The sequence below is a fragment of the Podarcis liolepis genome (assembly GCF_965112155.1).
Source record: "Podarcis liolepis genome assembly, chromosome: 13".
NCBI lineage: Eukaryota > Metazoa > Chordata > Lepidosauria > Squamata > Lacertidae > Podarcis > Podarcis liolepis.
Genome location: NC_139573.1, coordinates 45,563,518 through 45,586,564, shown reverse-complemented (window position 1 = coordinate 45,586,564; position 23,047 = coordinate 45,563,518). Strand labels below are relative to the sequence as shown.

Below are 23,047 nucleotides of genomic sequence, written 5' to 3'. Positions count from 1 at the left end.
CAGCTGGACGTAGTAATGGGCTGATATGGTGTAAGGAATCTTCCTATGTTTTAAGAGGAATATTTGGCTGAATGTACTTATACCACTGTTGTGTTCAAAAGTAAACCAAAATATGTCTCTAGTACAGTGGTATTTCTACTTATGGACGCGATCCGTTCCAGGGTGCCGTTTGCACCCCAAAAAGTCCGTAAGTAGACCATCGCTTATGCGCGCAATGCGATAGAGCGCTCCTGCACATGCGCACAGATCACACATGCACAAAGCGGCAAACCTAGAAGTAAACACTCCCAGGTTTGCCGCGTTCGTAACCTGAAAAAATACAACATGAAGCAAACACAACTCAACGTATGACAGTATTTTAGATGAACTGCTAATCATCATCGTCATAATCAGATCTTAATCACAAGCATTTTCCTTCCTTTCTTTTGCAGATATCTAACAGACTTTGAGCCAATTCAGTGTCTAGGTCGTGGAGGATTTGGAGTAGTGTTTGAAGCCAGAAATAAAGTGGATGACTGCAACTACGCTATTAAAAGAATTCGTCTTCCAAATAGGTGAGTACAGTGGTGCCTCGCAAGATGAAAATAATCCGTTCCGCGAGTCTCTTCGTCTAGCGGTTTTTTCGTCTTGCGAAGCAACCCTATTAGCGGATTAGCGCTATTAGCGGATTAGCGGCTATTAAAGGCTTAGCAGCTAAAAGGCTATTAGCGGCTTAGCGGCTTAGAAAAAGGGGGGGAGCGAAAAAAATTGCAAGACTCGCAAGACGGAAACGTCTTGCGAAGCAAGCCCATAGGGAAATTCATCTTGCGAAGCGCATCGAAAAACGGAAAACCCTTTCGTCTAGCGGGTTTTTCGTCTTGCGAGGCATTCGTCTTGCGGGGCACCACTGTAAATGTCTTTTATTTTCTAGTTTCCTTTCCGTGATGCATCTCTAGGTGGCACTGTGGTCCACATGTCAGCCCTACTTGGTCTCATCCTAGGACATGTCTTGCACACCAAAAGAGTTCCTGGGGCATTGTTGAACATTTTCTTGGGTACTTTTTCTCATCCCAACAAAGCGGGGGAAAACTGTGTTAATAATAAGTTGCTGCACTTACCTGTTGTTTACAAAGTGTACCTGTAGTGTGGTGTCCACACACCAGAGCATGAGACTCGAAGCAGAATTTTGTCTTTCATAAATTAAAATAACCATGACAGTTAAAAGTCGTTCCAGTTCATCCCCCACAGAGAACTGACTTCTTCTTTAATTTACATTATGACCCTTTCAATTTTAGGGAATTGGCTCGTGAGAAGGTGATGCGTGAAGTAAAAGCATTAGCCAAACTTGAACACCCTTGTATTGTTCGCTATTTCAATGCATGGCTGGAAGCGCCGCCTGAAAGCTGGCAGGAAAGAATGGACAAACTGTGGCTAAAAGACGAAAGGTATCCCTTTCATTTCCTGGAAAGTCTCGGGAAAGTATTACACTTCCCTGGAAAGTATTGTACTCCAACTGCAAGAAATGAGAAAGCTTTATATTTCTGCACTGTAACTTCTAGTTTGTATAAAAATTGTCTATTCTATGAGTCCTTGTTCAGCTGTCCCTATCTTCTACCGGATTTGTTTTGCACTAGCTTTTAAAATATAATATGCATGTACTTGGACAGCCTCTCGGCTGGCTCATCTTACTGCTTTGTTTCAAAACTTCTGTTTTTTCTTTATGAATGAATGAATTTATTAATACGGTCACAGACCAGCGTCAACACACACAATATCACAGATCATAAAAATATCAGAAATACAAAGGACAGTATGAGTATAACAAGGATTTAAATATAAAAATTAAAATTAATTATTAGCGTGCTCCCTGTAGTTAACATTTGGGGGTTTGGTCATTATGGGATACCACTTGCTTCCTGCGATTGATTGCAGACACACAGAATTTGGCTACATTTAATGTAGTCTTGGGATTCTTATCCTCTAGCAGTAGTTTTAAACTGGCTCATCTTCCTGCTTTGTTTCAAAACTTCTGTTTTTTCTTTATGGGATTTATGCAAGTACACATACAGGAACTGCAGCTGCACAGGAAACAGGACATGGTCTCAGGCAAATGATGCCTCCACCCTGTAGAAGCTAAGCGGGCTTGGGTCTGGCTAGTGCCTGGGTGGGAGATTTATCTGAGAACCCCCACTTTGAAATCCATGATGGAAGAAAAGTGAGATGTTAGTACAATAATCAGAGACTTATAGAGCTTTAAAAGGTGGGAGAAAGCACACTCCCTCCCTTTAAGAGAAGTTTCAGAGGAGCATCATGGACAATTTACTCTTGAGCTTTTGTGGGCTTTTCCCCCTGTAAGTTATTTCTTAGGCCTTCAGTACCTGTGAGAACTGCCTGGCCTTGCATGTACTATGACACCTTTTAAAACTCTCGTTGCTGTGGGATGAAGGTCCCCAGGAACAACAAGCCTTTCTTCTTGGGAGAGGAGCAAAGGGTGGTATTGTGCATTTTCCGCCTCAGGTTTACTAAGCAGGCTTGATTAAATAGTACTCTGCACTTTGTTGCTTTGTGGGAATGGGCTTTAAAAACCTGTCATGGCTTTTGGACAGGGTTTGTCTCCTGACCCTGATGCTGGCATTTCTGCTTTCTGAGATTTGAGGCCTTCGAGTTCTGATACTTCTTTAGTACAACTTTCAGCACAGCCTGGATTCTCAAATGGGATTCTATCGGCATCATTGACCCTTGTAAGCTCCGTGCATTGTTTGGGCTTGAAGGAATATTGTAAAAACTATGTAGTCAAAGCCCAGGGACTTAGCTGTGACCTAGGCAACCGACAGTGGCTTGGACACTGACTCAGAGGGAGAAGGGCAAGCTGAGTCAGTTGCACAACCCACTTACGGACTATCTGAGTCTGAGCACAGATGGAATGACAAGAAGAACATTGAATGAATGTCAAGTGAAGTGATGATTAATATAGAGAAGACAGGAAAAAATATTTAAGACATGCCTGCAATGGGCACCATGCCTCTGAATGTGGGAGAATACACCCCTTCATGCACAATGAGCATTTTTGGCTTCCGGGGTTACTGGGACATGGGATCCAAGTATCTCAAAGTGCCCCAAAGTTACCAAGTGGCATCATCTGCACATAACAAGAAGTATAAAAACAATGCTAGTACAGTGGTACCTCGGGTTACATACACTTCAGGTTACAGAAGCTTCAGGTTACAGACTCTGCTAACCCAGAAATAGTACCTCGGGTTAAGAACTTTGCTTCAGGATGAGAACAAAAATGGTGGTCAGGAGGTGCAGCGGCAGCGGAAGGCCCCATTAGCTAAATGGGCTGCTGCTTCTTTGTGCAGTAGAAGCTTTCAGCCCCTATTTAACCTTGGGGTATGGTACTTTTGAAGGGATGCGGGTGGCGCTGTGGGTTAAACCACAGAGCCTTGGGATTGCCGATCAGAAGGTCGGCGGTTCGAGTCCCCGCAACAGGGTAAGCTCCCGTTGCTCGGTCTCTGCTCCTGTCAACCTAGCAGTTCGAAAGCACGCATTGCAAGTAGATAAATAGGTATCGCTCCGGCGGGAAGGTAAACGGTGTTTCCGTGCGCTGCTCTGGTTCGCCAGAAGTGGCTTAGTCATGCTGGCCACATGACCCGGAGGCTGTATGCCAGCTCCCTCGGCCAGTAAAGTGAGATGAGCGCTGTAACTCCATAGTTGTTTGCGACTGGACCTAACGGTCAGGGGTCCCTTTACATCTATGGTACTTTTGAACTTGTAGAAGCTAGGTACTCAGAAATCATATATGGCTGCACAGGATGCATTGCCTTTAGTTGCCCCCGTTGATTTTGGAACAAGCCCTGGATCTGGCTAGCTCCTCCCTGCCTCTTCACTTTTCTGCTTATCAGCCTATTGTTGTTCAGTTGATTGCTACTCAGTGTGATCTCATCCCTTATAAGTATCTTCTGACATTAGTTTGTAACTCCCATTTTCCTGCCTATGTGTCCATCCCTTTATGGAGCTTGGGCTTAACTTGCAGCAGCCTGTTTTAGCCTCTGGCTACCTGTGAACCGCAGTTATGTCTCACAAAACTGCTTTTTTTGGTTGTTATCATTTTGGCAGAATGTTGCAGGCTCTTTGCTCAAGTGCAACTAGTCATCACTTTTTGAATCGGGACTTGGTCCTTCCTGTGTTCTTCTCTGACGCTAGGAATGATGTGGAGTGGACATTCCACATTTTGGATGTTCAAACATTTGGCCAGACAGCACCCTTTTGGTCCATTCTATATGCATGTGTTCAGAATGGTGGTCCCTGTAGTGTTTTCAGCTGACTAGTATTCACTCAACACCAGTAAGCCAGCCAGCTACTCTGCCATATGTGTGCCTGTAAGAAACTTCAAACAAGGCAAGGCAGGTTGCTTACTTGTAAGGAAGATTCTTTGACTGCCTTCTGTTCAGTTACTCCTTCCCCCTGCAGGCTCTCTTTTCGGTTGGTCTTCCAGAAGTGGGTACTTAGGAATGGGAAGGCACTCACCTGCCCAGCAAGGCACAGGCGTAATGTAGTGAACTTCTTTCTCCAGGGAAGGGGTAACAATCTCCCACCATTTTTAGCTTTAGAAGTTTCCAGGATGCTGCTCTGTGGAGCTGCAATTTCTGTATGTGTACCTTTGCAGAAGGCCACTTGAAGAATGTGCGTTACAGGTAAGTAACCTGCACTTATTTCCAATAGAAGGTGACTACGGCACACTGTAGACTTAGAAATGGGTTATTAGGAATTGACTTACAGGGGAACCTAGAACAGATTGAAGGTTAGGGATAAACAAACACGGGCTATCTCGAATTTGTTTTTGCATAAAGTAAGTTACATTTTTGATTATATTGCTTTTTAAAGAATTACCTGCCCTAGATTCTTTAATAGGGGGAGATTAGAAAAGGGGTGAGGATGAAACCTGATGCTGTGTCCAATCAGTGATGTGGTTTTCTGGAACATTTGGTGGTAGGATGCCACCTCACAGGGAAGTATCAAAAGAGTTCAGGGGGACATTCCTTGTTATACTGTCCATAGGTAAAAAAAGGTAAAACACTGATGGTTGAAAAAATAATGGTGAAAAAATATTTGATGGTGGTTCCCAGTAGCTGGTGACAGTTTTCTTTATGTTAGTTTAACTTGTTTATACTTCTACAGTATTTTAAGAAAGAAAATCCAAAGCTATGCTGATACTGTTCTTTAGGTAATGCATTTTTAAATGACCAAAAGTTTTGTAATGTTCTGTTCTCCTTTTTTTTTAATTAAGTACTGATTGGCCACTCAGTTCTCCCAGCCCAGTGGAAGTGCCATCATTTAAAATTAGAACTGAGCCATTCTCTGCAAAGGAACACATTGAAGTTATTGCTACATCTGTAGAAAGGAAGACCTTGCTTTCTGTTGGGATACCTTGTGGCCAATCGGATTCATCAGAGAGCCAGTTCTCCCCTTTGGAATTCTCTGCCATTGATAACGGAGACTTGAGCCAGTTGGCAGATCCTGTGTCAAACATGCAAGACAGCTTCCTTGCCGACTGTGATATGGAGGGTAGTACTGTTGATGAAAATGATCCTGGAAACTCCTTTGAACTTTGTCTTCCAGCCATGCCAGCAGTGAGAGTGAGGGAGAGGACCTCTTCGTCTATTGTCTTTGAAGACTCCGGTTGTGATAATACTTCTAGTAAAGAAAGTAACACGGACGGCTCACTTGACAATAGCCACTGTGAGGATAAAGCAACAAGCACAAAAGGATCCAGTAACAGGAAGTCCTCTTCCACAAGCCCTCTGTCTGTTTCTCCGCCAAGACCAACGACCTTAAGTCTAGACTTCTCTAAGAACTCTGCACAAAAAGCCATGCCTACCACTCCAAAAGTGTACCTTTACATTCAGATGCAGCTCTGTAGGAAAGAAAACCTCAAAGACTGGATGAACAGAAGATGTACGATAGAGGAGAGAGACAGGACAGATTGCCTGCTGATCTTTCTACAGATAGCAGAAGCTGTTCAGTTTCTGCATGGGAAAGGGTTAATGCATCGGGACCTCAAGGTTTGTACCGGGAAACAACACCGTTGACTATAAACTTTCAGTTCCTTAGCACAAGCTAGTTAGGAGTCTGCATGTGCATGCTTGGGAACCCCATGAATCGTGTTCATTGCTCTTTGCCCTTTAAAGGTAAAGGTACCCCTGCCCGCATGGGCCAGTCTTGACAGACTCTAGGGTTGTGCGCTCCTCTCACTCTAGAGGCCGGGAGCCAGCGCTGTCCGCAGACACTTCCGGGTCATGTGGCCAGCGTGATGAAGCTGCTCTGGCGAGCCAGCGCAGCACATGGAAACGCCGTTTACCTTCCCGCTAGTAAGCGGTCCCTATTTATCTACTTGCACCCGGGGTGCTTTCGAACTGCTAGGTTGGCAGGCACTGGGACCGAGCAACGGGAGTGCACCCCGCCGCGGGGATTCGAACCGCCGACCATGCGATCGGCAAGTCCTAATCGCTGAGGTTTTACCCACAGCGCCACCCGCGTCCCTTTGCCCTTTAGCAGAGTATCAAATGAGGGATTAGTGTGGCTGACCCAGAGTCCAAACTGGGAACTGTAGCACAATGCTCCCACAGTAGTTGCTACATCTTCCATGTGCAACTTCACTCTGTTTGATTTAAGATACAGTGGTACCTCGGGTTACATACACTTCAGGTTACAGACATTTCAGGTTACAGACTCTGCTAACCCAGAAATAGTGCTTCAGCTTAAGAACTTTGCTTCAGGATGAGAACAGAAATTGTGCTCCAGCAGTGCGGCAGCAGCGGGAGACCCCATTAGCTAAAGTGTTGCTTCAGGTTAAGAACAGTTTCAGGTTAAGAACGGACCTCCGGAATGAATTAAGTACTTAAGCCGAGGTACCGCTATACAGCTTTTCAAGGAACTGCTGTTCTGACCTGACCTTAAGAAACCATTGTTCTCTTTGAAATGTAATTGATAGGATCTGAAGCAGTTGGTTACATCAATTCAGATTTCTTTCTCCATATGATTATTTCTTCTTGTGCATTCTACCTGTGTCAGAGCATCCTTCCTGTTCATTAGTTGTAGATGTGTGTTACACATGCAGCTTAAGCTTTCCCTTGTTCCCCTTTGTATATCTTCGCATGTCCCTTCATCTTCTAGCATGTCTATAAACTGAAAAGAATCTGAGGAGTATTTTCGAGGCAGTCTGATTTAAGAGGGAGCTTTGTCAAATTCAGAGTCGACCTATTCAATGCATGCCTTACTTGGTGGGCCTTCACTGAGTAGAACTAAGTTGACTACAATCCCAAAACTTGTAATACCAGGTTCCCCATTTTATTGGGCACTAGAGTATTTGTTTCTGGCTTATGCACTTAAGTAAAGGACCCCTGACCATTAGGTCCAGATGTGGCCGACTCTGTGGTTGCGACCCTCATCTCGCTTTATTGGCCGAGGGAGCCGGCGTACAGCTTCCGGGTCATGTGGTCAGCATGACTAAGCCGCTTCTGGTGAACCAGAGCAGCGCACGGAAACGCCGTTTACCTTCCCGCCAGAGCGGTACCTATTTATCTACTTGCACTTTGACGTGCTTTCGAACTGCTAGGTTGGCAGGAGCAGGGACTGAACAACGGGAGCTCACCCCGTCGCGGGGATTCGAACCGCCAACCTTCTGATCGGCAAGTCCTAGGCTCTGTGGTTTAACCCACAGCGCTAAGGCCTTAATCTAGTACTTGGGGAAAATATTAAGAATGTGTCAGGGTGATGATGAATACACCATGTCCTTGGTTTCTGTCCATTGGTCATGTACCACTTTCAGTGCAGCAGAGGCCATTCAGGCGTCAGAAGGTCCCTTGTGGCCAAGAAGCAAATCAAGGCAAAACACTTCTACTAAAAACACTGCAGCTTGAGTGGGAGCAGCGGCGATCATCTTCCGTTGAGAGCATTGTTGATTCCTTTGGTTTCTGCAACCTTTCCAGTTGCCTTCAAGGATCTCTGCCCTCCACTGAAGAGAAGGCTATGCAGTCTCAAAGGGATCAGCAATGGCTTTGGCAACTTGGATAACTTTTCCCCTGTTCTCCCCCATGCTGCCCCCAGCTGCAGTGGCAGCTTCTTAATGTGAACCACCTTGGGGGTTGACATAAGGCAGAAAGGTGGCGGATGTGCTCTCAAAAGAGGGGGAAAGTTCCTTCAAGGACTCGGTTGCACTTCTGTGAGCTTTAGCGCAGGTACAATCTGGCCTTTGAAACCAAGGAGTTTCAGTCACAGAGCAAACGGCAAGCAGGAGGAAGAGGGAGAAAGGTGTGTGCTTCCCCATCAAAACACTATCCTTGTTTGGCATAATTCTGCCACTGTGGGACACTCTGCTTCTGCTTTACATCTGTAAAGTGTGCCACCACCGCTTCTATTTTATTTTGAAGCTATTGTCCTGCAGCAAAGTCAACAGACTCTTCAGGATGGCTTTCAGATCAGCACATGTGTGTTTTACATTTTGGATAAACAAAGGCTATCTTTCACAAATGTTGTAGGTAAAGGGACCCCTGACCATTAGGTCCAGTCGTGGCTGACTCTGGGGTTGCAGTGCTCATCTTGCTTTACTGGCCGAGGGAGCTGGCGTACAGCTTCCGGGTCATGTGGCCAGCATGGCAAAGCCGCTTCTGGCGAACCAGAGCAGCGCACGGAAATGCCGTTTACCTTCCCGCCAGAGTGGTACCTAATTATCTACTTGTACTTTGACATGCTTTCGAACTGCTAGGTTGGCAGGAACGGGGACCAAGCAACGGGAGCTCACCCCATCGCAGGGTTTCAAACCGCCGACCTTCGGATCGGCAAGTCCTAGGCTCTGTGGTTTAACCCACAGCGCCACCCGCGTCCCAAATGTTGTAGGGCTCAGCAAATTAGGGAAATGTATTGACACAGTTGAACAGGACCTGCTAGATGTGGACAGCAAGCTAGGTCTTACTTAATATATTGACTTGGTCCTCCAGGTGCTCACTCGATCTGTTTTTCTTCTAGCCCTCCAACATATTTTTCACAATGGATGACATAGTAAAAGTTGGGGATTTCGGACTCGTGACTGAAATGGACCAAGACGAAGAAGACAACTCTGTTCTAACACCAATGCCAGCTTATGACAGGCACACGGGGCAAGTTGGGACCAAGCTCTACATGAGCCCAGAACAGGTGCGCCCTATGCCTTGGTTTTAATCAGCAGAGCTAAATGCCACTCTAATTTTTAAAACCTAGATGCTAGAGCAGCTTATTGACTGTAAATATGAACTGTGAACCAAGAAGCTGTTGGTTTTTTTAAATCTTGTACAAGCTGACTAAGTGACATTGTCAAAATAAAAAAGTTCGTTCCAGTAGCACCTTAAAGACCAACTAAGTTAGTTCTTGGTATGAGCTTTCGTGTGCATGCACACTTCTTCAGATACAGGTGATTGGCAGTTAGCTGAGATGAGCCTGTTGACGACTCATCTCAGTCGTTAAGAGTCGTCAACAGGCTCATCTCAGCTAACTGCCAATCACCCATTCCCACCACCCTTCTGAGTAATACCCCTCCCCACCTTCTCACTATATAGAAGGATCTGGCAACTTCTGTTTCAGTGTATCTGAAGAAGTGTGCATACACACGAAAGCTCATACCAAGAACTAACTTAGTTGGTCTTTAAGGTGCTACTGGAAGGAATTTTTTTATTTTGACTATGGCAGACCAACACGGCTACCTATCTGTAAGTGACATTGGACAAACAACTCTTTTTCCCAGTCTCAGCACTCCTCTACAATATGGGAATAGGGACCTCCAGGTATAAGGCGGTATATAAAATCAGATAATAATAATAATAATAATAATAATAATAATAATAATAATAATAATAATAATAATAATAATAACAACAACAACAACAATAATAATATTTCTGTTCCATTCTACAAGGTTGTAGTGAGGACTGCTGAGAGTGTATGTAGCCTTTTCAGGCTTTAAATATTATATTGGCTTTCATTACATTCATTGGTGGCTGGTTTTTAAAAATTCTGTACACTGGAGAATCATATAGCTTCAACTTTTTGTAAATGTAGAATAATGTTTTAAAATATTTCTGGGTGTCATTACGTGTTTTCAGACAGTTGTTGTTGTTTAGTCGTGTCCGACTCTTCGTGACCCCATGGACCAGAGCATGCCAGACACTCCCGTCTTCCACTGCCTCCCGCAGTTTGGTCAAGCTAATGTTAGCAGCTTCGAGAACACTGTCCAACCATCTCGTCCTCTGTCCTCCCCTTCTCCTTGTGCCCTCCATCTTTCCCAACATCAGGGTCTTTACCAGGGAATCTTCTCTTCTCATGAGGTGGCCAAAGTATTGGAGCCTCGGCTTCAGGATCTGTCCTTCCAGTGAGCACTGTATAGGGTGTCAAGGAACAGATATTTGCAAGTGTGGCCTGCAATAAAACATTGCAGTGCGAAGTGCCCCTGTTTCCTGTCCAGCCAGCCACGCCCTCTTGCATGATAGTCCATCCTGTCCCTGCTATCCGTTCACCCTTCAAGGGACTCTTAATGGATGCGCTGTCCTCATTGGTCTGTTTTGAGCTGGAGTCCCTTAGGGTTCTTTCTAAAGATGCTTATCTCTGCAGCCTCATGGGACCCCTGAACATCCCAGTCTCTTCTCCGTTGGTGCCACTTGGTTACAGTTTATTAGAGGGAGGGGTTACTGTTGCGAATAACATTTTATTCGAAAATACACACCATTCGTGGGTTGGTGTATATGTGTGAAGGGGTTTCCCACATTCCTCAATATTGTTGCATGTATTAGTTGGCTGCTGTTATGAAGTAGATTTTTGAGTTACAGGCATAGTAAGTCTGTACCATTTTCATGCTCTTCAACTAATTGTGGTGTCTTACAATGAAATTATTATCCATTAACGTTTATTAAAACCAGCTAAAGATGATTAGATATCAGCTGATACACAGTTCGCTCAAGTTCTGTATATTTTGTTGGGTTTGGTCAGAGACAGGTGTAGGAAGGAATAATTGTGGCCTGTATGAGTTCAAAAGATCCAATTGCTTGACCACCACTTTTTTGTCTTGAATTCTCTAGGTCTATGGAAACGCTTATTCACACAAAGTGGATATCTTTTCTTTGGGGCTGATCTTGTTTGAGCTCCTTTACCCTTTCAGCACTCAAATGGAGAGAGTCAGGGTAGGTACCTCCTGCTAGAAGATATCCTTATCTCTTCCCAGTGAGAAAGTAGATTTTAGCTTAGTAATAAGATAAAAGGTGGGTGTGCAAAATAGTACTGGCATGGAGTTGTGGGTTTATAATATCGCTGGAGAAGCAAACTAAATACACCTTGGGTGTTCTGGAGACACTGTAGGCAGGGACACCCGTAAAAGTATGTTGCCATGTAGATTGTAAGGTAAAGGTAAAGGGACCCCTGACCATAAGGTCCAGTCATGGCCGACTCTGGGGTTGCGGCACTCATCTCGCTTTACTGGCCAAGGGAGCCGGCGTACAGCTTCCAGGTCGTGTGGCCAGCATGACTAAGCCCCTTCTGGCAAACCAGAGCAGCGCACGGAAACACCGTTTACCTATTCATCTACTTGCACTGGTGTGCTTTTGAAGTCCTAGGCTCTGTGGTTTAACCCACAGCGCCACCCTGAATCCAAGTTGGGGCTGGTTTTCATATCAGTTTTTTGTATTGTACACTTTTGAAAGCTTGTACAATATAAAGGGAATGGTGGTTGCAATACCTATTTTGGGAAGCTTGCTTGCATCAGAAGCAAGATGTGATCTCTCCACCATCACCACCCCAAAATAAGCAGCATAACAGTGGGCCTTTGCTCTGGTAATTGATGGGCTTGATTTTGTAAATTATTCTTTTTAAAATATGTTCGTCCACTAAAGGGCAACCCCCAAATGTTACATATAAAAGGGATACGAGCTTCCATTGAGCCTGAAATGTGTACCAAGCCCAAAAGCATTCAATTGGGGGGGGGAGACTGGATCCAGCACACTGCCTGCTCCCCCCTTCATTAAACAGCTCTGCTGGGCTGGCCATCCATAAAATTGTAGAGTTGGGGGCACCCAGTGGTCATCTAGTCCAACCCCTTATAAAGCAGGAATCTGAACTACAGCATCCATGGCAGTTACTGTGACCACCTATTGGCGGTCAAATGAACTGCAAAGTGTGATGACACCTTGCATTTTTATGTATCCAGGACACAGGGGTCAGCAACCTTTTTCAGCCGTGGGCCGGTCCACCGTCCCTCAGACCATGTGGGGGGTCGGACTATATTTTGGAAGGGGAAAAAACTGAATTCCTACACCCCACAAATAACCCAGAGATGCATTTTAAATAAAAGGACACATTCTACTCATGTAAAAACACGCTGACTCCCGGACTGTCCGTGGGCCGGATTGAGAAGGCGATTGGGCCACATCCGGCCCACGGGCCTTAGGTTGCCTATCCCTGATCTAGGAAGACCTAAAATAACTGGAGTTTTTTAATACAACTGTGCAGATAGAAATGTTCATGACTTCTATAATCTCTCCATACTGTGAAATATTTGCTATTTCAGTAGCAGGGCAGGCCCTTTGGCACACAGAATTACAAAATTTCCAGCTGACAGGCCCTACTCTGATGGTTTTCAATCTAAAACTCAATGTGTGATGGGATAAATAACAGAGGTAGTGCTATAACAACAATAATAAATTTATTACTTATACCCTGCCTACCTGGCTGGGCCTCCCCAGCCACTCTGGGCAGCTCCCAACAGAATATTAAAAACATAATAAAACATCAAACATTAAAAACTGCCCTAAACAGGGCTGCCTTCAGGTGTCTTCTTAAAGTCAGATAGTTCTTTATTTTCTTGACATCTGGTGGGAGGGCATTCCACAGGGCGGGTGCCACCACCGAGAAGGCCCTCTGCCTGGTTCCCTGTAACCTCACTTCTCGCAGGGAGGGAACCGCCAGAAGGCCCTTGGCACTGCTAGAAATGCGGGGGAGCTTACATGGTTTTAGGATCTGCATGATTCTGTGGACTGTGGAAAATGTGATTTCTGCTTTTGTTATCTAAAGAAGTACAGTGGTGCCTCGCAAGACGAAAAGAATCCGTTCTGTGATTCTCTTCGTCTAGCGGTTTTTTCGTCTTGCGAAGCAAGCCCATTGACAGATTAGCGGATTAGCGCATTAGCGGCTTTTAGCGGCTTATCTGCTTATCGGATCAGCTGATAAGCGGCTTAGCGGCGCAAGCAAGCCCATAGGAAATTCGTCTAGCGAAGCACCTCCAAAACGGAAAACTCTTTCGTCTAGCGAGTTTTCCGTCTTGCGAGGCATTCGTCTTGCGGGGCACCACTGTACAGTTCAGGGCTTCAAGCTAAAGCAAGTGTATGGCTTGTAAAGAGCAATGTTTCAAATGACAATACAGAGGCTTAATTTTTTTCTTTTCTTGTTACAGACATTGAGCGAAGTAAGGAATTTGACTTTCCCTCCACTCTTCATTCAGAAATATCCACAGGAGGTAAGTTTTAATATAACTTTGGTCTGGTTGTGTGGTTTATTTTCAAACTTTGCTTGGATTATAATTTTAAGCTGTGGAATTTTTTTTTTATCTTGGGGGGATAACATTTTAACAAGCCGAAATAAATAATGGTGGTGCATCACTTCATTAGAAAATTCACATGTCTTATTGTGATTTCAAAAGGGAACGATTTTTATCTTGACGTCAGTTGATGTTAATGAAAGAAGTCCATAAGATAATTAAAGTTGAAAGGAATTCCATTGCATCTTATTTGGGCTTCATTTCTGGTTTATGCTTGCTCTCCTAACATTAGTACTGTGTGTCGTTAAGTCATTTATTTAAGACTGGCACCGTGTTAAAAGGAATGTATTTTGTCCACCCTTTTATTTGCTATGCACAAGCAATCCAGTCCTTTTAATTACAAATTAAGTATTCCCAGTCACATGCTTATGTAGTCAAAACTGCACCAGCCACACACAAGAGAGGAATTATCAGTAGACTTAGGTTGACCTTAAGGTACAAAACCTCTGCAGGAAAAAAGTAAGTGGGCATATAATAAACTATTTTTAAATGCTGCCTATAGAAATAAGTGGAGAAATCCACGATATTAATTTAACAGGGGCTGGGCACCACCCAGATAACCCAAAAGTTAGAAGCATCCGCTCTCCTTAATATTAATTAAATCAGTTTGTGTGGGTTCCACAAGCAGTTTTCTATCTTGGCTTCAGAGATAGAAATATCAGGTACCTCCCTACCATTCTGTTGGGCAAAAACTTAAGTTAATTATAATTCATTTCATTGAGCAAATGGTTCATTTTTGTAAAAAATCCCTTAGAGTTTTGCAAAGGAAAAAGGAGTCTTAAGACCTCCAAGAGAAGTAAGTAATAAATAAAATAGGTACCATCTTTTTCACTCCATAAGACGCACCCGACCATAAGACGCACCTAGTTTTAGAGGAGGAAAACAAGAAAAAAAATCTCTCCATCTCTCTGCAGCGCCTCTCCAGCGAAGCAGAAAGAGAAACGGAAGGGACTCTGTTTCTCCTCCCACTTTGCTGAAGGGGCGCTGCGCCGCTCTCCCTCTCTGCGCAGCACCATTTGCTTCATAAGACAAACACACATTTCCCCTTACTTTTTAGGAGGAAAAAAGTGCATCTTATGGAGCGAAAAATACAGTATTTAATCGCTGGAATTTAAAAATAAAAGATTGAGAAGCCCAAATTGCTTCTCAAATGCAGTGCAAAGAGAGTCTTTGCATTTCTTTTGTAGTCGGGAAGGAGACTAGAGCTGAGGATAACTGAAAACATCTCCACTGTCTGAAATCTCACAGATTCCCCCTATTTTCCATTTAGTATGCAATGGTGAAACACATGCTGTCTCCAAGCCCCACGGAAAGACCAGAGGCTGCAGACATCATCGAAAACCCTTTATTTGAAGATGTCGAGTTCCCAGCAACGCCAGTGCTCAGGCAAAGGTCACGGACAATGAGTACATCCGGAATGAAACATTCAAGATAGCTGAGTAAACAAGATGGCACAATTATTATGAGCACACTGGACAGATCTCAGAGCGGTCACCCAGCAGGATAATCCACCATCAAGCAATGTCACTGGAATATTCCTGCTCAGAGCTTTATTTTCTCATTTCAGTTTTATGCACAAAATTATCATGGGACGAAGCTAATCGTTTCTGTTTAACGCTTTTCAGATGACTTTCACACCATAGCTTGGCCTACCTTAGCTGCAATACACCCTTTGGTGTTTGGATTGTGCTAATATTTTCTAGGGAATTTGGAAAGGATGCCTGTTATGTAAATAGAATTAAATTCTGTATTTTTATAGAACCAAGTGGTCTCTCTAACTCTGACATCTAGGTCCTGATTACATTCATTTAAGACATGAAGACCTTTAAAACAAGCTTAAAATATATAATAAAAACCCTCTATATTTTGTCCCTGGAGGATAAAGTAAGAATAGTTTTACTATTGGTAGCCAGTTCTAGAGCAAATGGTGATTTGTTTCTACACAGTAGAAGTTATTGAAAAGTGTTTAGATGAAGATGGAAGAAGATTTAGTAATAAAAAATCTGGTTGAACCTGGGTTCGAATTACAACAATAACAAATTAAGCATTAATTCATTATTTTTTTGTATTTCCTGGATGTAGCATCCACTGTAATCTTGCAGGCTTGTAGTAATCATTCTGACACATTTCTTTACCAGGATGTTATTGCTTAATAAGACCCTTTTCTCACTGTAAATATGTTAATTTTATTTATAAAATGGCAAGATCAATCCATTTGGGTTGGCGGTGTACAGTATGCACTTGGAACAATTGTTAGGTGCATTTAATTACTGTGACTTTTTTCAAGTCTGATTTAATAAAGTCTTTTTTTATTTAGATGCAGTTGTTTCCCCCTCCCCTTAAATAATAACCAGTGTAACTCCTTTTGCCGTTTTCCATTGGCTGCAATCCAAAGAGACATACCGTATTTTTCGCTCTATAAGACGCACCAGACCACAAGATGCACCTAGTTTTGGGAGAAGGAAAACAAGAAAAAAAATATTCTGAATCTCAGAAACCAGAACAGCAAGAGGGATCACTGCGCAGTGAAAGCAGCAATCCCTCTTGCTGTTCTGGCTTCTGTGATAGCTGCGCAGCCTGCATTCGCTCCATAAGACGCACACACATTTCCCCTTACTTTTTAAGAGGGAAAAAGTGAGTCTTATAGAGCAAAAAATATGGTACATCTTTGCCAAATATTTCTCTGTCTCACAGATGGATCGCATCCCTCACATTGTACCTAACTCTGGAGGGTTACCCAAGCCATATTAACCTCTTTTTTTGCAGGCTGCAGTAGGAAGAAGAACTGAAAACATCCCGTAGCACACTTGACCTTTTGGATCCTAGATAGTATATTCTGATTTCTGCTGCCATTTACGAAGTATAATGCAATTTACCGCATTTTTTGCTCTATAGGACTCACTTTTTCCCTCCTAAAAAGTAAGGGGAAATGTGTGTGCGTCTTATGGAGCGAATGCAGGCTGCACAGCTATCCCAGCAGCCAGAACAACAAGAGGGATTGCTGCTTTCACTGCGCAGTGATCCCTCTTGCTGTTCTGGCTTCTGAGATTCAGAATATTTTTTTTCTTGTTTTCCTCCTCCAAAAAACTAGGTGCGTCTTGTGGTCTGGTGTGTCTTATAGAACGAAAAATATGGTAGTCTCTGCTGAACACCAACATGCCTACTAAGACCAGGGAGTTGACCAGAAAGGTCTTGATTTTGTGGTTAATCCTAGACCATCGATTCTCAAAAGTTTACTGCAGTTGTCCCTTCAGAGGTTTAAGAAGGACACTAGCGAGGAACAAAAACAGACAAAAGGAATATCAACCCTACCTAGCCATTGATTCAAGTGGTGATTTAAGCTGGAGACAGCATCGAAAATAGCGGTGGAGAAACTGAGCCAAAGGGAATAACAGTAGTGGCAAAGGCTGTTGCAGACAACCTTTCAGAATGGCTGTGTTTTATAGAAAGCTAAAACCCAGGTCTGTAGCTTAATGGATCTAACTGGTACTCTGCTACATTTGGCACTGAAAGGTCTTGAATCCAGCCCTGGCTAGAATAATCAATGGCTTCTTTTGTCGGCATATTCTAGCTATTTCCCCCTGTAGCTATTCACCTGCTGGACAAGAAAAAACTTCACCATGCTTATGTTTTGCAATACAAGTTCAGCCCAAAATCCATTTTATATCTAGGGTTCCCATACTGGATGGTGAAGGATTCCAGTGACTCTCCTCCTGCCCACATGTGTGAAGACTTATTCAGAGTTGCAGAACATAGATCTTCTTTCCCCTTGCACCCTGGGGTCTTGAGCCGTCTTTGTGAACGTCACTATCGAAACGATATCCTCGCCCATGTCCCCTTGAGACCCGCGCCTGCAGGTCAGCAGTTTCTTCAGAGCTCGCTGAAAGTCCCGGTTGAGGAAAGCATAGAGCATTGGGTTGATTGTGGAATTGCAATAGCCTAGCCAGGTGATGATCTTGAAAGTGCCAACAAGAACTTTGCTGGTGGAATTGGCCCCTTTGGTGGCCAACCATACGTTGAAGACAAAATACGGCAGCCAACACAGTATGAAGACTGAGATGAGGATGCTGATGGTGCGAGTGGCCTTGTTTTCCAGCTGCAGGCTGTTCTGGCGTTTACTCTGTGGGTGGTAGTGAAGGTCGAGGGTCTGAGAGACGATGCGGGAGGACTTGAGTCTGGATGCGCGGTAGATGAAGAAGTACATACTGCACATGATGGCGAAGGGGATGAAGAAGGCCAGAGCTGAAGCTACAATGGCGAAAACCCAGTTGGTGACAAAGACGCACTCTTTGCTCGCGTCAAAATCCACGCCGGGTATCTCATTCCAGCCTTTCATGACGGGCAAAAAGGAAATCAGGGAAGAATAGATCCAGACAGTGCAGGTCATTATGATGCACCTGTGAATGAAAAGAAAAGAATTATTGGGATACCAGGTGCTGAAGATGAGCCAATGCTTTTGGCCACCTTGCGGATGGAAAATGAGGAAAGATCAGGATTTTCGATGCATGCTTCTGCTCCAGGGTTGCCAAAAAGAAAACGTTGCTTTATTGTCATTAGAATATTTGTCATGTACAGACCGATTTAGAATGTTCAAGGATGTTCACGTTATCTTAGTAAAGTTGTTGCTGCCTTTGCTTATCCTATACAGTCATACCTCAGGATGAATACGCTGCAGCTTAAATATTTTTGGGTTGCGCTCCGCGGCAACCCAGAAGTAACGGAGCGTGTTAATTCTGGGTTTCACCGCATGCGCAGTCTCTCAAAATGACGTCACGCGCGGCACGCACAGTCTTGTCTTACGTTCACTTCAGGATGCGAACGGGGCTCCAGAACGGATCCCATTCTCATCCAGAGGTACCGCTGTACAGGCGTTCTCTCCACTTAAGCGGGGGTCGCATTCTGGGCCCCTGCGCACATAAGTGGAAATCTCGAGTGGGGTAAAAGGTAAAGGGACCCCTGACCATTAGGTCCAGTCCTGACCGACTCTGGGGTTGCGGCACTCATCTCGCTTTACTGGCCGAGGGAGCCTGCGTACAGCTTCCAGGTCATGTGGCCAGCAGGACTAAGCCGCTTCTGGCGAACCAGAGCAGCGCATGGAAACACCGTTTACCTTCCCGCCAGAGTGGTACCTATTTATCTACTTGCACTTTGACGTGCTTTCAAACTGCTAGGTTGGCAGGAGCAGGGACCGAGCAATGAGAGCTCACCCCGTGGCGGGGATTCGAACCACCGACCTTCTGATCGGCAAGTCCTAGGCTCTGTGGTTTAACCCACAGCGCCACCCGCGTCCCTCTCGAGTGGGGAGCACCCTCTAGAAAGCCTCTAAACTCGCATTCTCCCCCTGCTTTCCCACTCTCCACATAACACTTTTCAACTAGTCTGGAGGCCATACAGAAAAGTGACTGCTGCTGTTGTGTCACCCCGCACATCACTTGCTAGGCAGGGAGGCTCAGCAGCGTAAACTAAAGCCCTGCTGCGTCTCCCATCTCTTTGGGGCTTCAGGGCTCACTGAAGTCCTCTTCCGGCTCCGGCGGAGGAGTCGTCGTCTCCTTGCAAGCCACAAAGACTCTGCACCTTTCCCACCACTTCCTGGTTTGCATCTATTTATTTCCTGCTGCTGCACGTATACACGGTTGCACATGAGTCAGTTTTGCATAAGTACAGCAGAAAGGGAGACTAAAGCTTAGTAGTTTGTCTGAAGCCACCTGTTCGTTTCTTGGGAGAGAAAAGATTCGAAGCACCAACTTCTTGGGTTGCAGATCGCTCACTGGCTTTAGGATTCAATTTTTGTAGAAGATCCTAATGTTTTTGAACCAGTTAAGTGATACGCAGGCTCCTTTTCTCAACCACAGAACCCTTTTAAGATCCCATGGCTGGCGATACAAGTTCCAGCTGGCGATGAAGGTAAAATATATGCAATTCACCTTCAGACATAAGACTGCACATTATTATTATTATTATTATTATTATTATTATTATTATTATTCCCATGAGGAATCCTGAAGCTATTTACAATTTCATACATAAAACAGTTAGGTAAAGGTAAAGGGACCCCTGACCATTAGGTCCAGTCGTGGCCAACTCTGGGGTTGCGGCGCTCATCTCGCTTTATTGGCCGAGGGAGCCAGTGTACATTCCAGGTCATGTGGCCAGCATGACTAAGCCGCTTCTGGTGAACCAGAGCAGCGCACAGAAATGCTGTTTACCTTCCCACTGGAATGGTACCTATCTATCTATTTGCACTTTGACGTGCTTTCGAACTGGTAGGTTGGCAGGAGCTGGGACTGAGCAACGGGAGCTCACCCCGTCGCGGGAATTCGAACTGCCAACCTTCTGATCGGCAAGTCCTAGGTTCTGTGGTTTAACCCACAGCGCCACCCGCATCCCTCCATAAAACAGTTACATATATGTATATTTGATGACAGCTTATATTTTGAGGCTGAAAGGTATTAATAAAATGGCTCCTATGTTTTCATTTCCTCCTGAGTTGCAAGAGCAACAATGGCATTTTCATTTCTCAATCCTTAAAACCTGCAAATCAAGTTTTGCAACAGAAGCTTTGTCCGTGTTCCAAAGAGGCTTCGGCAGCTCTTAACCAACAAAGGGGACAAAACATACTTGCCTTTGCCGCGACATCCTCTTTGAATAACGATAGGGTGTTACGACAGAACAGTATCTGTCCAGGCTGATGAAACACAAGGTGACTATGGAAGCCGTGCAGAACATGACGTCAAATGAGATCCAGACTTTGCAGAACTCTCTCCCGAACATCCACATGCCAGTCACTTCATAAACGATGCTGAAAGGAGAGACCAAGAGATGAAGCTTAAGTTGATGGCTGGGGCCACTTCGCTGTTTTCCTCCCAGCCTTCACATCACAACTATGCGGGGAGAATACCGAACATAGGTCCAATAATAATAATAATTAATAATTTATTATTCATACTCTGCCCTTCTGGTTGGGTTTCCTCAGCCACTCTGGGCGGCTCCCAACAGAATATTAAAAACACGATAAAATATCAAACATTAAAAACTTCCCTAAACAGGGCTGCCTTCAGATGTCTTCTAAAAGTCTGGTAGTTGTTTACAGTTGTAGCTTGGATCTCGAATGCCTTAGCTCCCAAACAATCAAAACCCAGAAGTGAGTGTTCCGGTTTCCGAATGACTTGGAAGCTGAACATCCAACACGGCTTCCGATTGGCTGCAGAAACTTCCTACAGCCAATCAGAAGCCACGCTTTGGTTTCTCAACGTTTTGAAAGTCGAACGGACTTCCGGAACAGATTCCTTTAGACTTCCAAGGTACGACTGTATTTCCTTGACATCTGGTGGGAGGGCACCACTCCCGAGAAGGCCCTCTGCCTGGTTCCCTGTAACTTGGCTTCTCACAGTGAGGGAACCGCCAGAAGGCCCTCAGAGCTGGATCTCAGGGTCCGGGCAGAACGATGGGGGTGGAGACGCTCCTTCAGGAATACTAGCATCAGGGCTTTCTAATGGCATTCCTTTTGAGCCAGTTCACTCAGCACGCTCTACAATCACTTAAATATTGAGTTGGGTTTTTTCCAAGACTGATTTTCAAGCTTTGCATCTCGAGGGAAAACATCCCACCTTTGTTTGTCTGCATAGAAATGGCTTGCATGCCAGCTGTGGATTCTGGAACATGGTCAATGGCACACAGGGATGTGGCCAGATTTATTCTTGACCTTGTGTGAACTGGAGGCATTCTAGAAGATGCCCAGCTCTTTCCTGACACTTTCTGTTGGTAAAATATTTCCAGCTTATTTCTAACCATCTATTCTATGCTTTCAGTATCAGTGGCACAGGGAATAGCAACGTGCAACTAGATTAAACCCCAATCTACTACGATAATACTTAACACACACACCCCCAGAAGAACCGTTTACATTATTTACAGCAAGTGAGATGGGAAAATATAAACTGTGTGGAAATAATAATACTATATAACTAAAGCTTTTGTTTTTCGAAACGTTTGGAAGAAGATAAAAGACTCTCCAAATATTGATATGAGAAAGAAGCAGGATCTCGTTAGCCGCTGGAGAGACACCAAAAAACTTTGGACGGATTCTGAGAAGGGTGATGTGATGCATTCTTTAATTGGGATCCGCCATTATGGGAAGAACGAGTTGCAGGGATAAATAGTCTTGGGGGAAGTGAGCTCTTAATTGGTTATTATATCTGTACTTCAAGTCCGATTTGGCAAATCTCCCCTAGAAAGACTAATGTTTGATGCAACCTATCTGAGAAAATTGATGAGCAAACGCCCAGATTTTATTTCATCGGAACTGAGTGAAGATGGCGTCTGCCACCAGAGAAGGACTTTTGGATTGATTCGGCATGAACACCAGCGTGTGAGGACATTCTGCAAACAACAGACTTACCAGCTGCAAAAAAAAAGGAGAGTCATATAAATTTCACACAGAAGCACATCATTGTTCATTTCAACTTGCCTGTGGAAACAACTCAGAGGCTATGAAAGAAGGAAGGATAACAACAGGAAGATTTAAAGAAGGAACTATTGGAAACTCAAGGCAGTAGAAACATAAGATGATTAGCACCCCACTGAACCTGAGGGAAGCCCCAACAAAAATTTATAATTTGGCAGAATATTTGGACTATGTGATATGGTATTCGTATAATTTGGAATACTTAATGTGATTTGATTGGATTGTTAAAATGGAGGATTTAATAAAAATTATTTTAAAAAGAAGAAGATTAAACCCCAAGCCCCAGGAAGCAGCTTACCTTTGTCAGATTTCTTACCTAAATGGCATCACCAGGCAAGCCACAAGAAAATCTGCCATTGCTAAGGACATGATGAACATATAGGTGACTGTCCGGAGCCTCTTCTCCATCAAGGGGCAGATAAACACCACTGTGTTTCCCAAAAGAGTCGCCAAATCTATAAAAGCGAGTATCAGTCCGATTGCCACCTGCTGGAATCCAATGCCTGCTTCTGTCTGATTGGTGCCTGCTTTGACCAAGGACATGGTGGCTGAACAGATATTGGACAGTAAAGAGATATTTATATCCATCTCTTCTAGTTGGGCTTAAAGCTGAAGAAACCAAGGACATCGAAGCCAAGTCTGTGAAAAGAGGGTGGGGGAGACTGTTATATTCACTAACAGAGGTGATTCAATATATTGAGTAACTTGCCATTATCTATTCATAGAAAGGGGACGTGGGTGGCGCTGTGGTCTAAACCACTGAGCCTCTTGGGCTTGCCGGTCAGAAGGTCAGCAGTTCGAATCCCCACGACGGGGTGAGCTCCCGTTGCTCGGTCCCAGCTCCTGCCAACCTAGCAGTTCAAAAGCACGCCAGTGCAAGTAGATAAATAGGTACCGCTCTGGCGGGAAGGTAAACGGTGTTTCTGTGTGCTGCTTTGGTTCGGCAGAAGCAGCTCAGTCATGCTGGCCACATGACCCAGGAAAACTGTCTGCAG

The 23,047-nt window shown here is 44.4% G+C and overlaps 2 protein-coding genes across 4 annotated transcripts in view; one reads left to right on the top strand and one right to left on the bottom strand.

Moving 5' to 3' along the window:
- Positions 1 to 15,906, top strand: part of EIF2AK3 (eukaryotic translation initiation factor 2 alpha kinase 3) — a 43,996-nt gene extending 28,090 nt beyond the window's left edge. For both annotated transcript variants that reach the window (XM_083469507.1, XM_083469508.1), the window contains exons 11-17: positions 432 to 554; positions 1,275 to 1,424; positions 5,267 to 6,041; positions 9,004 to 9,171; positions 11,082 to 11,183; positions 13,445 to 13,507; positions 14,859 to 15,906. In XM_083469507.1, coding sequence (XP_083325633.1) covers positions 432 to 554; positions 1,275 to 1,424; positions 5,267 to 6,041; positions 9,004 to 9,171; positions 11,082 to 11,183; positions 13,445 to 13,507; positions 14,859 to 15,023 — 1,546 coding nt within the window. In that variant the 3' untranslated portion in view covers positions 15,024 to 15,906. The remainder of the gene's footprint in view (positions 1 to 431; positions 555 to 1,274; positions 1,425 to 5,266; positions 6,042 to 9,003; positions 9,172 to 11,081; positions 11,184 to 13,444; positions 13,508 to 14,858) is intronic.
- Positions 15,907 to 16,708: 802 nt separating this feature from the next.
- On the bottom strand, positions 16,709 to 22,687 carry LOC310690828 (histamine H2 receptor-like). 2 transcript variants are annotated; one of them, XM_083470404.1, is made up of 3 exons: positions 22,369 to 22,687; positions 20,211 to 20,387; positions 16,709 to 17,985 (listed from the first exon to the last, which is right to left on the bottom strand). In XM_083470404.1, exons 1-3 carry the CDS (start codon positions 22,638 to 22,640, stop codon positions 17,322 to 17,324), a joined length of 1,113 nt encoding a protein of 370 aa, XP_083326530.1. In that variant the 5' UTR covers positions 22,641 to 22,687; the 3' UTR covers positions 16,709 to 17,321. The 2 variants fall into 2 exon arrangements, 1 of the variants encoding a protein (XP_083326530.1); XR_014518170.1 differs by lacking the exon at positions 16,709 to 17,985 and having other exon boundaries at positions 20,281 to 20,387; positions 22,351 to 22,476.
- Between the last annotated feature and the right edge of the window lie 360 nt (positions 22,688 to 23,047).

Excerpts from the sequence above, each read along its gene's own strand:
- LOC310690828 (XM_083470404.1), bottom strand. The coding sequence starts at position 22,640 with ATGGATATAAATATCTCTTTACTGTCCAATATCTGTTCAGCCACCATG. Across the intron at positions 20,388-22,368 it reads TGCCTGGTGATGCCATTTAG|CATCGTTTATGAAGTGACTG; the intron begins GTAAGAAATCTG and ends CTCTCCTTTCAG. Across the intron at positions 17,986-20,210 it reads AAGAGGATGTCGCGGCAAAG|GTGCATCATAATGACCTGCA; the intron begins GCAAGTATGTTT and ends TTTCATTCACAG.